The sequence below is a fragment of the Symsagittifera roscoffensis genome, chromosome 4 (assembly GCF_963678635.1).
Source record: "Symsagittifera roscoffensis chromosome 4, txSymRosc1.1, whole genome shotgun sequence".
Classification (NCBI taxonomy): domain Eukaryota; kingdom Metazoa; phylum Xenacoelomorpha; order Acoela; family Convolutidae; genus Symsagittifera; species Symsagittifera roscoffensis.
Window position 1 is genome coordinate 19,088,556 of NC_087065.1, and position 13,475 is coordinate 19,102,030.

The window sequence follows — 13,475 nt, forward strand, 5'->3', positions numbered from 1 at the left end:
CAAGGCAAAGTAAGGGTGCAGACTAGGGCAATCAATAACCTTGCGGACACCTGAAAAATTTTGATTATTTTCCGATATAACTCACTGCACAAAAAAATCCAGTCAAGGAAAAGGTAGCAAACTAAAGTAAATCAATGGAGCATAAAGTATTCTAAGTCCACGTTCAACTACTAGCAAACATAAAACAGTCCAAATGAAAGTCTTAAAAATACATGTTCCTGACACCTCATCTGGTTTTTAAAAAGAAAATTTGAGATTTCTCACATTTGAAGTTGTTAACCAACTTTACATGTATGTCTGTCTCTTCCATTGAGAAATTTCCCTAAGTCAGGGTTCGAATTTAAACCGCAATGTATTACACCAGTCAGTTGATGCAGCGAGTCAAAAATGCATTTTGGATTAGTTTCAATTTGGCTGCCGGGGTAGTGCTTATTTTTATTCTGCGGAGGTAATACAAGAAAGGCAAAGTCGGATCTAGACTAGAGTTGCCTGATTAAAATATCTTGAAAGGAGAAAAGAAGACCGTCTGATTCCAGATGCACTGAGGCATTGTCTGATGATAATAAAGTAACGTTTACTTGCACAATATCTTAAAATAGAAACAGAGAAGTGCCTTTACTCCCAATTTCAGATCTCTGTAGGCGTAGCGATATTACCACACTTCGATTTGATAGCAAAAAACCACCGTGACGCAGAGAACAGGAGAGCAAAAGGTTCTCTTACCCTAATGGTTGATAAAACTCAATAGCTCCCACTTTTGAAGAGCTGTTTAACTTTTTACAACCCCCCCCCCCCTCCTTGGTGAAAGAGAGAGACAGTGCCACTCAACGTACTAAACTGATGTATGACCTGCACTGACAGAGCAGCAAGAAACAGTAGTAGGGTACAATTAATAAACATTTATCACGATCAAAGAACTTCATATCACCATTTCATAAAATCCACATACCATCAATAGAAGGATAAGATGTTTATGGAAACCAATAAAAGGGTCAAGATCAACTGGCTGGTCATAACCTCATGAAAACAATATATTCTTGCAATTCAGTAGTGATTTTAAGTATTAAGTATCACCTGCTTTGACCATTAATCAACCAAGCAAAAGAAGAATTCAACATTGTGCGCATCAAATAACGCATAGTAGTCAATCAAAGGCGGCTGATTTCATTTCATCCGAAATACCTACACTAGGCCAAATTTGACATACATCGCCTGTGTTCATTGAATCAACATTGGGATCCCCTCTCATGGGTTTCAATTCAATCAAAATCACAACACTGCAATTATTAAACGTCTATCGTCACTGCCTGTACATGTAACTGTTTACAAGACAGAAGTCAACTTATTTTGAAGAAAGAGACAGTTGCAAATTATCGAGCAGGGTTGGTCACGGATTTGAAAACAAAATAAAAAGCAAATTGAAGTCATTTCAACATTAACTTCCTCAAAATTGTTCATGCAGTTTTGATGTCTGAACAAACTTGTCAATTTAAAGCTCTTCACAGCACTTCATTGAACCCGTACAACATGTGAATTCCAGGAATTAAGAAGGAAAAGATATTTGCAACACAGGACTGATATTCTGACCTTGAGGCATTGGTGCTCTGGGCTTATAAACATGAATTTCTAATTCAAATGGCCAGCTGAGACATTAAAATCTACAGCACAGCCTGATCAGACGTAGGAGATAGGGAAGCTTCGATTTGATTAACAAATAGCTTAGCGAAGACAGGCTAAGGAAGCAAAGTGGTCAAGGGACAATAAAGCGTAAAAAGCCTAACTGTCTTCGACCAAGGTTAGGCTTCAACAGTCTGGGACCTTTCTACACAGAGCTGATTAAACTATCGCCCTTAGAAATTGGATTATTTAACGGAACAAGAAGTCAATTAGCGATTTTCAAAAAAGCTCTCAAATAGCGCATTAAAAACTACCCATTTTTATGTTGAAATGCCATTGTTACCATGAAATCATGATTCACACATTTGTTTATTCAAGTAGATCACTAGCAAATCAAGGCACTGAAACTTCTAAACCGCCAAAAGGGTTACCATTAGAAGGTTATAAGCAGTAAATAGAACGATTAAATGAAAGGTATGGAGTTTCAACGACAATAAAAACTCTTGGTGAAACCCAAAGAAAACACACCATTTGGAAAGCATTGGAAAACAACCGACAGTAAATCACTTATAGGTGTTTGATCGCTCGATACAAAATATAATATTAAACAGACATGGCTGAACGCTAGAGACATCAATCAAACCAAATTTAGAGGATGGATAGAACCAGATAAAAGCCGCAGAGAGAATTGAACTCCAGAAAAAAAATTTCGACAACATTTAAATGCCAATCTTACATACTAATTGAGTTTTTGAAAAAAAATTGACTTAAATTGGTATATTTTTTTAAGCATTTTATCAAGCGCAAGGGTAAATATTTGCGTTATTTAATAAAAAAAAACATTTTCAAATAGCATTGGATAACTTGAACCAATTTTTCGTATGTCTCGATACAATTAGCAGGTCTCCAAAAATAACTAGGGACCCAGCTACAGCTTGAGGTACATGCTTGATACTGAATGAATACTCTATACTCATGCGGCACGAAAAATTTGATTTCAAAATTTGGACTTTGCCCAAAACCTTAGTTGCTTCTCTAATTTTAAAGATAATCAATTTTCCCAAGGATATAACAGTTCTCTTAGAAAAAGTTAGGGAGTCTCCGCTTCTGAAGGAACAATTATTGCAACCGGTTTTTTAAATTGAACTTTTCATCTCAGATTTGATTGGGAAATTCAGAAAATTGAAAAAAAAAATCTAAAAAACGGTCAAAAGTTCTAAAAAAAAACTATCAAAATACTTTCCAAAAACCATGACTTGTTTCCGAAAAAAGCAGGTTGTGCTCGCTTAGGCAGAAAAGATTCCCAAAACCGAATTTCTCTATTAAACACAACCTGCGAAATGGCACGGTAGTTTTCGCGTAAAGCCAAAAAGTTTCTAGAAAACTTTCTAAGTTTCAAAACTTTGACGTGTTTGAAGGCCATAACTTTTTTTCTTAAACAATCTGGGCTTCGCCAATTATAAATGTACGCTTTCAACAACCTATTATTTCGATTAAACCTATGATATCATACTTGGCAGAATAGCAAACGAGAAAAGCCCAGAAAATCGGTCAACAAAACGGAGTCAGAATTTGGTGTCAGAAAAATTGGGGCGTGGCCGCATAAACTAATGCGCTTCCCATAACCCCGTCTTAGAATTGAACCCAAAATCTCAGATATGGCAGGGAAGTTATCAAGAAGATTCAAAAAGTTTGAAACAGGTCAAAAAATCAAATATTTGACTTTTCCGAGGGCGATAACTTTTCGTGTAAAAAACATTGTGAGAGGCCGCTAATACAGGGGAGCTTCCCAGTGACCGTTAACTCTCTCGAACCCAAAATATTAGTTTTCGCGAAAAATCAAAAAGAATCACAAAACTGTCAAAAACCAAAAAGGGGACTATTCCGAGGGCCATAACTTTTTGTGTAGAAAACATTGGGCGTAGCCGCTTATGCAGGGTAGCTTTCTAAACAGTTCTAACTATTTATAAAAAAAAAACTCAGATTTAAGAGAGGTAGTTATCAAGAAAACGAAGAAGAAAAAAAACATGGGTCAAATACTTCCCCACACTTTTTCGAAGGCGAAAGTAAAAAAAAGACTCTAGGGGAGTATTCAAGCACACAGGGAAGCGGGCGGTTTTCAAAAAATAATAAATTTCAACAAACTGATTGGTAAGCATACAACCAACTTGAAATGTGCGGATGTAAGTTAAAATTGTGTTTCCATTAAAACGACCCAAAATTAGCTCTTTAGGCCAATGAAAAATTGGCCAAATTAATTTGTGCCGAGGATTTTTTTAGCGAAACAACAAAAATAAAGAAGGAAATACATACTCAAGGTATGTAAAATTACATATTGTAGGAGTAAATCAAACACTAAAAGCAACATTAAAGAAAAATGCGCGCAGCAAAAAAAAACGATTCCATGTATTACAACTAAGCCGACAACAAATAAGTAGACAAATAATTGGCCGACAATTTGATTTGAAACAGAAAATTTCCCGTTGGAAAAAAAACAGGTCCTACTCAGATTCCAACCCAGGACATTTGCAGTCCAAGGCATAATAGTTTCCTCCAGGCTAAAGTGGCTGCGAACGCAAAAAAGTTTGAATTCATTATGAACCAAGATACAAGTGATTCAAATGATTCTGTTAAACAAGTTGTTAGGCCGGAAAAAATTCAAAATTCCAGTTTGATAGCGCTTGCTAAGCACAAGCGCAATGACGAAAAATATGTCTATACGTGTCTGATATGTATTTCTTAAGTACAGTCCAATTAGAAGCAAAAACGCCAAGAATCATAATTGCCAGCGATTAATTGGCATTGAGACAAAATTTATCCAGCGGTAACGAAGCCGATTTAACTTGGGAGGCCGCCCGATAAGAAGAACAAAATTTAAAAAAATTATTAATAGGTTGGAAAATCTCGTTGGAAAATCTGCAAATTGAAATCCACTTCGAAACTAGAAATTGATCACGTTTTTTATGATTATCGCAAATTTAAGCCAGAACAATTTTAAGACTCCGATGACAGATTTTTTTAAGCTGATTTCAAAAAACTATTTATATCACGCTTGGGCTCTTTGAATTTCAAGAAATAATAGATTTTAATTAGTACTTTTTCTTCAAATTAACCCATTTAGAAAGATTATGTCAGTTGGTAAATTTTCTGAATTTCCTGTGAAATAAAGCCCGCTTCTGAAAACACAGCCAACCGGCAGTTGGAAGAGAGTCAATGAACTCAAGGAAAGAGCAGACTTGTGTCTTGAAATAAACTACAACTTTCTATGGTTTAGGGCCCATGACTATAAGCGATTGATTCACAGAAGCTCAAGACAGACAAAAATAATAAGCCAACATTTCCACCTTTAAGCTCGAAAGCAATACGCTGTGTAATGCATATATTATTGAGCCTAAGCTCCCTAATTTGATGGCACCAAGAAAACGAAGCTTCTTCACAACAAAACACCAAGCTCAGCTTGCACAGGCAATTCTGAACCAACCGAACAATCCTCAGTAAAAAAAGCAATACGCTAGAGTTTTGAAGAAGATTCTAAATCAAATCTTGATACAGTTCCTTACGTCTTTGGAAAATACTGACTACTTCAAAAAAAAAACACTCTTTTAAGAACGATTTGCGATTGACCGCTCAGTTTTCCAGTGGGTTTTTATCGACAATGGGCAATCGTTTTCAAATTTTCAGCAGTTCTAATCACCATTGATAAGGCTTCAATTTGATACCCTGCACGACCTCATCTAACACTTATTGACGGTTCTTAATTTAGCGTAAAAATAATCAAGTGACACCCGAGTTCAAATTCTTCCCAACAAGGTCTTAACTTCCTTATACTCTGGTTAGTCTCTACTTATACAGTTCTTTCTGCGATACACCTGAGAGGTTTAAGGTTTCCTTCAAACTTATACGACATATCTAAAGGAAACCCATAAAAACATCGAAAATAAATGTCGTTAAAGCTCTAGCTCAAGCACTATTTATGATTGACACTTTTTTCACAAAACTAATCCAAGAGATAAACGGGTTAGTAGGCAATGTTTTTATTCCGTTGAAAAGGCAGAAAACTGAAGTTCAACTTTAAAACTCAAGGTCGTCCACGTTTTTTTGAAATTTTGCGACACTCGCGATACCAAACAACCATAGCATTGCATGCAACCTAAAATAAGGAAAGCATTAGTTGTTCGAAAAAACAGCAACTACGAAAACTTCAAAAAAAATTTCTGGAATGATGTTTTGGAGGAAAACATGTCCAGAAACACAATCGCAGGCGTTAAAAAATTTTTCGAAAATATCTATCGAGCGGCAATTAAGCCGACAAAAAAATATCTTGAGTTCTACACTTTTACGCCCCCCCTCCCCCACCCTTGAATATAAGGGGATAAAATCTATTTTTCTCTTCAAACGAAACAAAAGAAGGTCAATTAGTCGATAAAACCTATAATTGAGACCAAATGAAGCTTGCAAGTAAATTTACAAATCGAAGGTTTTAATGAAAAACACTTTCAATTACAAGAAAATAGCATTAAGCACAGGACAAAATCAGCGATGCGGCGCCTAAGCCGACAAAACATAAACAGACAAACAATAGACCGACGTTTTTTTAAATGGAATTTTTTTCTGTTTGAAAAAAACAGGTCCTGCCCAGATTCGAACCGAGAACTTTCGCCATCCGAAGGTCCTCGGACCATGGCCAGATTTTGTTAATTAAGTCGTTAACCCGAAAAAAGTCTATATTAAGATTTGATAACGATTGCTAATTGAAAATTGAATGAATTAGAAACCAACATACAAACCAAAAAAAAATCAAATTTGAGCTTAAGCAACCGTAAGACCTAAATCAGTGATAAAAACAGTTCGTTCAGAACACTTAAAAAGTGTGCCATAGAATTAGTTTTTCAAATGAATATAACTAAAACGAATCCACATTAAATTGATTCCAGAAAATGATTTCAATTCAGTTTTAGAGGAAACAAAATTTTTCATCTCCGGTGAATTCAATACTATGTTTATCAATTCAATTCTAATTGAATGGACATCAAACGAACTAACCGCTGTCCATCTCGTCTTCATTACTCTTAAACAGTTCAGCCGTAATTGTCTCAAATCTTCTGCTAACACTACGAGTCTCTTCCGACAGAAATCCATAATGATCCGAAGAATCGCGGAAAAAATTCCAAGGGTCGTCCATTTAAGCTTGAACTAATACATATGGATTTAATATTTCGAACTTCAGTATCACTTTGATTTCAAGTTTAAGTCAAAATACACAGTTTAAGAACCGCCAAAGTAAATTTCGGGGAAACAAACACCAACAACGCGACATGAACAATGCAAATTGTAATATTTGCTGATTAAATTAATTAAATCGCATTGCATTCAAATGGCCTTATTAGTTCAAGAACCTGGCCAATTGCTAAATTCAGAACCCAATATGCAGTTTTATCTGGTCAGATCAAGATAGAGTAAGCTTGAACCGCATCTTAGACAAAGTATAATTTGAATTGTAATTGGACATCGAAGTTTGAAATAGTTCAGATTCAGAAAAATCAAAAATAAAACCTCAAAATATGCTCAACCAAATCTAGATGATTTAATACCTGTAGTCAGCAATAATGCTCTTTTTTCTCATCAACCTCACATAATCATCAATTCAACGGTGTAGCTAGGGGTTTTTACCAGGTTGAATATAAAGAACAAATGTTTGTCATAGCCTAATGAATCCGCATGCTAATTTTTGTAATAAGCGGACAATGTGAACCGAAAAATTATTTTAAAAATTCGCAGGTGGGGAAAAGGAAAAAGAGCCCCCAATAGCGCTGACTAAACCTTAAATTTTGCTCAACCGCTAAAGCAGTTAAAGAAAAAATAGACTACCAAACAACTCTTTACAGACGTTAACAAAAATTTAAACAAAGAAAAAGTTACGGATGCATGGTCTCTTTGGCGCTTGAAAGTACAAACCCAACTGAAAACTTTCAGTCGAAGTTTGCTTGTCAATGCCTATTGAGATCAATTCGTTTCTAGATAGATTGGAATATCAAACTTTGCATTGTATATGCAGAACCTTCAACATAAGAACTCCGAAAAAGCATAAACAAAACTCACCCGACTGACCGGAAGATCCCCCGGGAAGGCCCAATGTTTTGATATAATTCTGTACTCTCTCTTTTGAATCTAAAAAGATGTCATGATGACGTTAAAAACAATCTTCTGTTCGACGACTTCTTTAATTACACCTCACCTTGCTCTTCTGTAGGCGGAACAACTGGTTGAGTTATAGCGGGGACTATCGTTAGGTTTTGTTGTTGTAGTTGGGACACATCGACGATCAGACAGTTCTCAGCGGTTAGATTGCCGCCAACAAGGGGACTTTTCAGCAAAATAAAATGAGTTGGTGGTAAATTGGGCGACCTGTAGAACGTTAGTCCCTGACTGTTTAAAACATTACTAGGAGCAAACTTTCCAGCATTGCTAGTAGTTTGTCCAGATGAAGCAGTAACAGTTATGGATTCTTCATTTTGCATCGGAGTGTCCTCACAACTGCTCGTATTACTAACACCCTCCATAGTTTTTCAGCCATTCAAGACAGTTTAATTGATGCTTAGATGCTCATATATAAGTTCTGAAAAGATATTTCGTGCAGGTCTCCACTAGTCTCGCAGAATTGTCAACAGATAGATACCCTAGTTTGAAAACAGAAAATGCAGTAAGTCGGCAAGTCATGCGATCGAATATTTCTTTTCCTTTGCTGCCTCTCGGACAATCGTTATGTTCGAGAAAAGAAGACAAAAGCAGAGCTCACTCGCAATCAAATAGGCAAAAATACAAGTAGATACAGAGGTAATCCTGTATTAGAATTTTACGCAACCGTCAAAGCACGAGTCGACAGAAACCTTGTCAAAGACTTCCCAAGGATACAAGTCCAGCAATCAAAGGAGAGTTAGACCATAGCATGATGAGCCTTCAAACACCCATGATTGAGTAACAAAGTTATTAAAAACTGATGGAGATAATCGAACATTGAGCTATAGGGTAGGTGGTTGTTACATATGATACAAAATGATACAAAACATATGATACAAAACATTACTAGGAGCAAACTTTCCAGCATTGCTAGTAGTTGGAAAGTTTGCTCCTAGTACTGGAAAGTTTGCATCTATAAACAAAAGTATCATAGTAACCGAGGTTACAGTCATGAGTCCCTTCATCATGTATTCCAGTCAAAATCCTTGGAATTTTCTAGATATGGAAGTGATAATGATAAAAGAAGATGTCAAGTGTTTAAGTCCTTTTCATTTAAAATCGATACGGGTTACGCTTCTTCAATAAGAACACGCAACTCGACACGAGATAATATAATATACAAGTGTTACAAGTAAAAAATTTCGTCGAAAATTATTTTGTCATTTATTGTTCCGAGTACGCAAGCGGCGTTCGCAATCTGTATTGCCAGGGAGATTCTCTGTTTTAAAAAGCTGCCTGCTCTGGGTTCCTCAGTGCATATGCTTAGGTTCTTACAAATCTTGCTCAAAAAAACTTCTGTGCTGGGGCCGGCCGCGCCCTGAATTTCAAAAGCTAGCGGTTGAAAAAGATATCCATCATTTACAAGATCTTTATATTTGTCAATTTTTCGCTCTTCCGCTTCAGCGGCAGCCGTACCAGGGTTACAAACAGACCCGGCATTAATCCTACAAGGGGCTAAGGAGTCTACTACCGTTACATCCCACAAGAGCTGCTTACCATCAGCCCATGGAACGAGCGTCAAACCGTCTGGTCGCTTCTGATCGGTCCTGTAGAGGTGTCGTGGTTCTAAAACAGACGGAATGTGAGTAGATGATAGACTCTGCTTTATAAGGGCATTCAGGTTTGAATGCCTAGAGAATCTCCCTGCACTTTTGAGGCAAGAAAGACCATGCCAACCATCCTCGGTAACGTCTTTTCCGCACACGCATTTATGCCGTTCGCATATTTTTGATCCTAATCAAAGTCCTATCGCAATTCTGAGTTGTTGGTTCGACAGTTTTAACCTTAAATTTTTGCAGGGGATGACGTTCAACCATTGGGATCCAAATCTATCTTGGAACGCGTTGAACCTTTTCACGTCCGTTGGTTCGAGTCGTAAAATCAAGTCTGCAGTTTCGCTGTCAAAAATTGGCTCCGTCCAATTTTTTTGGATTTCAATTTCCGGAGCCATTTCAATTTTTCCAAGGTCAAACCACCGTTTAAGCGCATCATCATAGGTTCCATCCACATGCTCCAAACCAAAGATTTCGCTCAAGGCATCTTTCGCTCCTACTGCTGAGGCTAAGAAAGCGGGTAAAGCGAGTAGACGAGCGGAAGAAACGCCCAAGCCACCTTTGGCTGCCGGGAGAACTGCTTGTAAAAACTGGTTATCATACATTTTCACGTTAGTGACCTTGCATAACGAATTTCTTAGTAATTTATCGTAGCGTTCCAAAAAATCATTTTGCAAAAAACAAGGGCTCGTACGCAAAAAATATAGGAGTTTTGGCATGCTAAAGCAATTTTTCAGGAGGTAAAAACCATAATGGGCGTCTAGTTTGTCAATGACATCCGAGATTTTTTCAAGCTCCCTAATTTTTTCGTCGAGTAATTCTTTTCGGCAAAGTTCGCCGATTGGAGATCCTAAAATGAGGAGTTCTTCTTTTGTTTTTATTTTTATTTTGGGGCATATTTTTCGAAATTGTGTTGAAATTGAATTATACTGTGTACTAGTAACCGGTCCCAAAAAACAAAGTTCACACTTCTCAGTGTTTAAGCTCAGGCCGTAAATTTGTTCCGATTTCAGAATGTTTTTAAGGTCCCGGAGTACTACCTTATAGTCGTCGGCTAAATTCCCATCATCTAAATATCAGATGTTAATTTTCGACTCCAACTGTTTGACTAGTGTATGAATTGTTTCCGCAAAAAGGGGTGGGGCTTCAGGATCACCTTGCTGAGTTCCGTCTTCTGACATTATGACAGAGCTTCCGTAAAAAAGGTAACTAGGTTTAGCATACGCGCAATGGGTGTAATTATATAATTCGGGGCGATTTGAAAAAACATGATTCAGCATTGTTTCTCTGTTTAAAGAGTTGAAGGCATTCTTAAAATCTAGTTTTAAAAGAACAGTACATTTTGGATTGTCGTCGCGTTCAATTAGGTTTCGAAACGAGTGCGCAGCTATTTCTGCTCCTCGTTTGGTACCGCATCCTACCTGTACGTTTCCGAAAAAATTTTGTCGCTCGGAGAGGGCCTTGCTTCCAGCGCATTTAGACGCGATACGTCTCAGCGTGTTGCCTATGGCAATCGGTCTCAACCCTCCGTCTATTTTTATGAGGGCGATAAGCTTTGCGCCAAAAAAGAAAGGTCTTAGTGGTTCCGGTATTTTGCCATCTCCAATGAGGTTTATCAGCTTAGTAAGCGATTTCAGAAAATTAAGTCCTGCACTGCCATTCGACTTACTAACAAGATCTTTAAAAATTTGAGGAAATATTTTATCAGGACCTGCTGCTGATCCGTTTGGAAAGGACATTATCGCTTTGTATAGGTCGAAATCGGTTACGAAAAAACTATCCAACTTTTCTGGATTTGGAGCTGCAAATTTGGCTCGCTGCGGGTGCTTAGATAACAATTTTTGATAGTTATCAGTTGAAAAAGGAGCTATTTTGTCATCCGAAGCAGCAAGCCTTATTCCTCCCTTTACATTTCCTTCATCGAGCTTACTACTTATTAACTTTATTCTCTGCTCGAGGTCACTCAGAGGCGGGCTTGAAACTTGGGGATGGGGTTTTGGAAGTGACACGTCATTTGCTCGAATTTTTTTATTTATCAAAGAGCTCATGCTTGTGGTCTGTTTGCGTCCACTTCTTTTCGGTTGCTCCAAAAAAAACAAGAACGACGTTAAAAAAATTAGCCATTTTGTAACATCTTCTACATTGTAGACGATGTCATTTATTTTGTCCGACAGATTTTCCGCCAAGGGAACACGCGAGTCTTTTGGTACTCTCTTGAGTACTCGGACATTTGAGATGGTTGTATTAACATAATTGTCTAGCACTAAATCATTACCTATTGTTGCTTTATTAACAGATTTTACATCAACGCATAAAGGACACTGAAACCATTGGGTTTTCTTAGAGTCGCTAAGAGAAATATTTACACAACTGATATGATACCAACTAGAACAACAATCACATTTAATCCAATTTATCAGTCCTGAAGGTTTTAAGCAATCTTTGCTTGTACACTCTTTGTTGTTTTTCCTCATCTTGACGCAGCATAAAGGTAAAAAAAAGGATTTTGACTGGACTTTAGGGGACTGAACTAACCCATGATAAGCGGTTTGTGGGAATTTTACAAATCAGCAAATAAAAAAAAAAAAAAAAAAAAAAAAAAGACAACTTAATTAATTTAAAAGGTTAAAAGGCAGCATAAAGGTTAAAAATCAAAAACAAGGAACAATCTCACCCGAGCTCAGCAGGCTCAGCGGCGCACCACCAGACTTCTCAAGCCAGTTCCAGTTCCCCACCTCCCCACAGAAAGCCACTTGACAGACCTGTCTCTAAAATCCCTCAGAGGGCGCTCCACATACAGGCACAAACATCAAACATAACAAATCTATTTAATAAGTTTATCACAACAATTAGGCTAATAAATTAGGCTAATAAACTACATAAGAACTAAAATAAGCTTCGCGCTCCTGAGGAGCTCTATACTTTGTATAAGGGGGTGCAGATCGCTACGCAAAGCTCAATTTATCGACAACTCCATAAGCGCTATTGTGGAGGAAAGACGGCTAAGATAAATTAACATAACGACGATGCTTTTAATGCTGATTTATGACTTCATTGCTGATGTATATGCATTTTTATATCGCTGGTATGGCCCTATCCAGCTTGTGCACTTACCGTAACTAAACGGAAGGGCCCCTTTTGTAATTTAGTTTTTTTTTTTAAATTACATATGATACAATGTGTTTGATCTGACGTTATATGAGGAGGAACGGTATCGTCAGATTGTCACGAATTAGCAAACAATGTAACATTCGCCCGGAAGATACATATCGACGGAAAATAAAACTAAGTCCTAAGACGACTGGCCAACGTCTAAACAGAGCTTTACATGCTTTTAACCGTCTCTACCAAGTCAGTACTTTCGGTGGTCTTTCTAACATCGGGTCGACAAAAAACGTAACTGCCTTCGGCTTCGGTCAAAACACTCAAATTAACTAGATTACATGCAGAAATAGTGAGCTCATGGCTGGGTCTCAGTATCCTCAGACCACGAGGTCACTCCTAAAATCAGGGCTACTACTACTTATTGAATTATTATTGTTTTTGTTCAGTAGATAAAAATCATCATCTCCATCGAAGATGGATGAACCCTTTCCCCCAACTCCTAGCTTCTCATTGTAACATTCGCCCGGAAGATACATATCGACGAAAAATAAAACTAAGTCCTAAGACGACTGGCTGACGTCTAAACAGAGCTTTATATGCTTTTCACCGTCTCTACCCAGCCAGTACTTTCGGTGGTCTTTTCTAACATCGGGTCGACAAAAAACGTTACTGCTTTCGGCTTCGGTCAAAACACTCAAATTAACTTAATTACATGCAGAAATAGTGAGCTCATGGCTGGGTCTCAGCATCCCCAGACCACGAGGTCACTCCTAAAAACAGGGCTACTTTTATTTATTGAATTATTATTGTTTTTGTTCAGTAGATAAAAATCATCATCTCCATCGAAGATGGATCAATCCTTTCCCCCAACTCCTAGCTTCTCATCCTTATCAAAATGAATCCAGTTGTTAATTAAATTCAATTCAGGATATGACAAGAAGCTAAAAGTTCATATAAAGTAAT

General features: G+C 37.4%; 3 protein-coding genes across 5 annotated transcripts in view; all 3 read right to left on the bottom strand.

Annotated features, from left to right (window-relative positions):
* LOC134843529 (nuclear factor of activated T-cells 5-like) overlaps positions 1-8,229 on the bottom strand; it is a 61,338-nt gene extending 53,109 nt beyond the window's left edge. Inside the window, exons 1-3 of one of the 3 annotated variants that reach the window (XM_063859636.1) lie at positions 7,853-7,862; positions 7,717-7,785; positions 6,661-6,685 (exon numbers count right to left, since the gene is read on the bottom strand). In XM_063859636.1, coding sequence (XP_063715706.1) covers positions 6,661-6,670 — 10 coding nt within the window. In that variant the 5' untranslated portion in view covers positions 6,671-6,685; positions 7,717-7,785; positions 7,853-7,862. Of the gene's footprint in view, positions 1-6,660; positions 6,903-7,716; positions 7,786-7,852 lie in introns of those variants that run through there. The other 2 variants (XM_063859634.1, XM_063859635.1) reach the window with 2 other exon arrangements.
* Positions 1-12,255, bottom strand: part of LOC134844602 (dynactin subunit 2-like) — a 75,193-nt gene extending 62,938 nt beyond the window's left edge. Inside the window, exon 1 of the mRNA XM_063861359.1 lies at positions 12,229-12,255. The gene's annotated coding sequence lies outside the window, so the exon portion shown is untranslated. The remainder of the gene's footprint in view (positions 1-12,228) is intronic.
* The window catches only part of LOC134844601 (sodium leak channel NALCN-like), a 135,523-nt gene extending 123,265 nt beyond the window's left edge, over positions 1-12,258 (bottom strand). The window contains exon 1 of the mRNA XM_063861358.1: positions 12,231-12,258. The gene's annotated coding sequence lies outside the window, so the exon portion shown is untranslated. The remainder of the gene's footprint in view (positions 1-12,230) is intronic.
* Between the last annotated feature and the right edge of the window lie 1,217 nt (positions 12,259-13,475).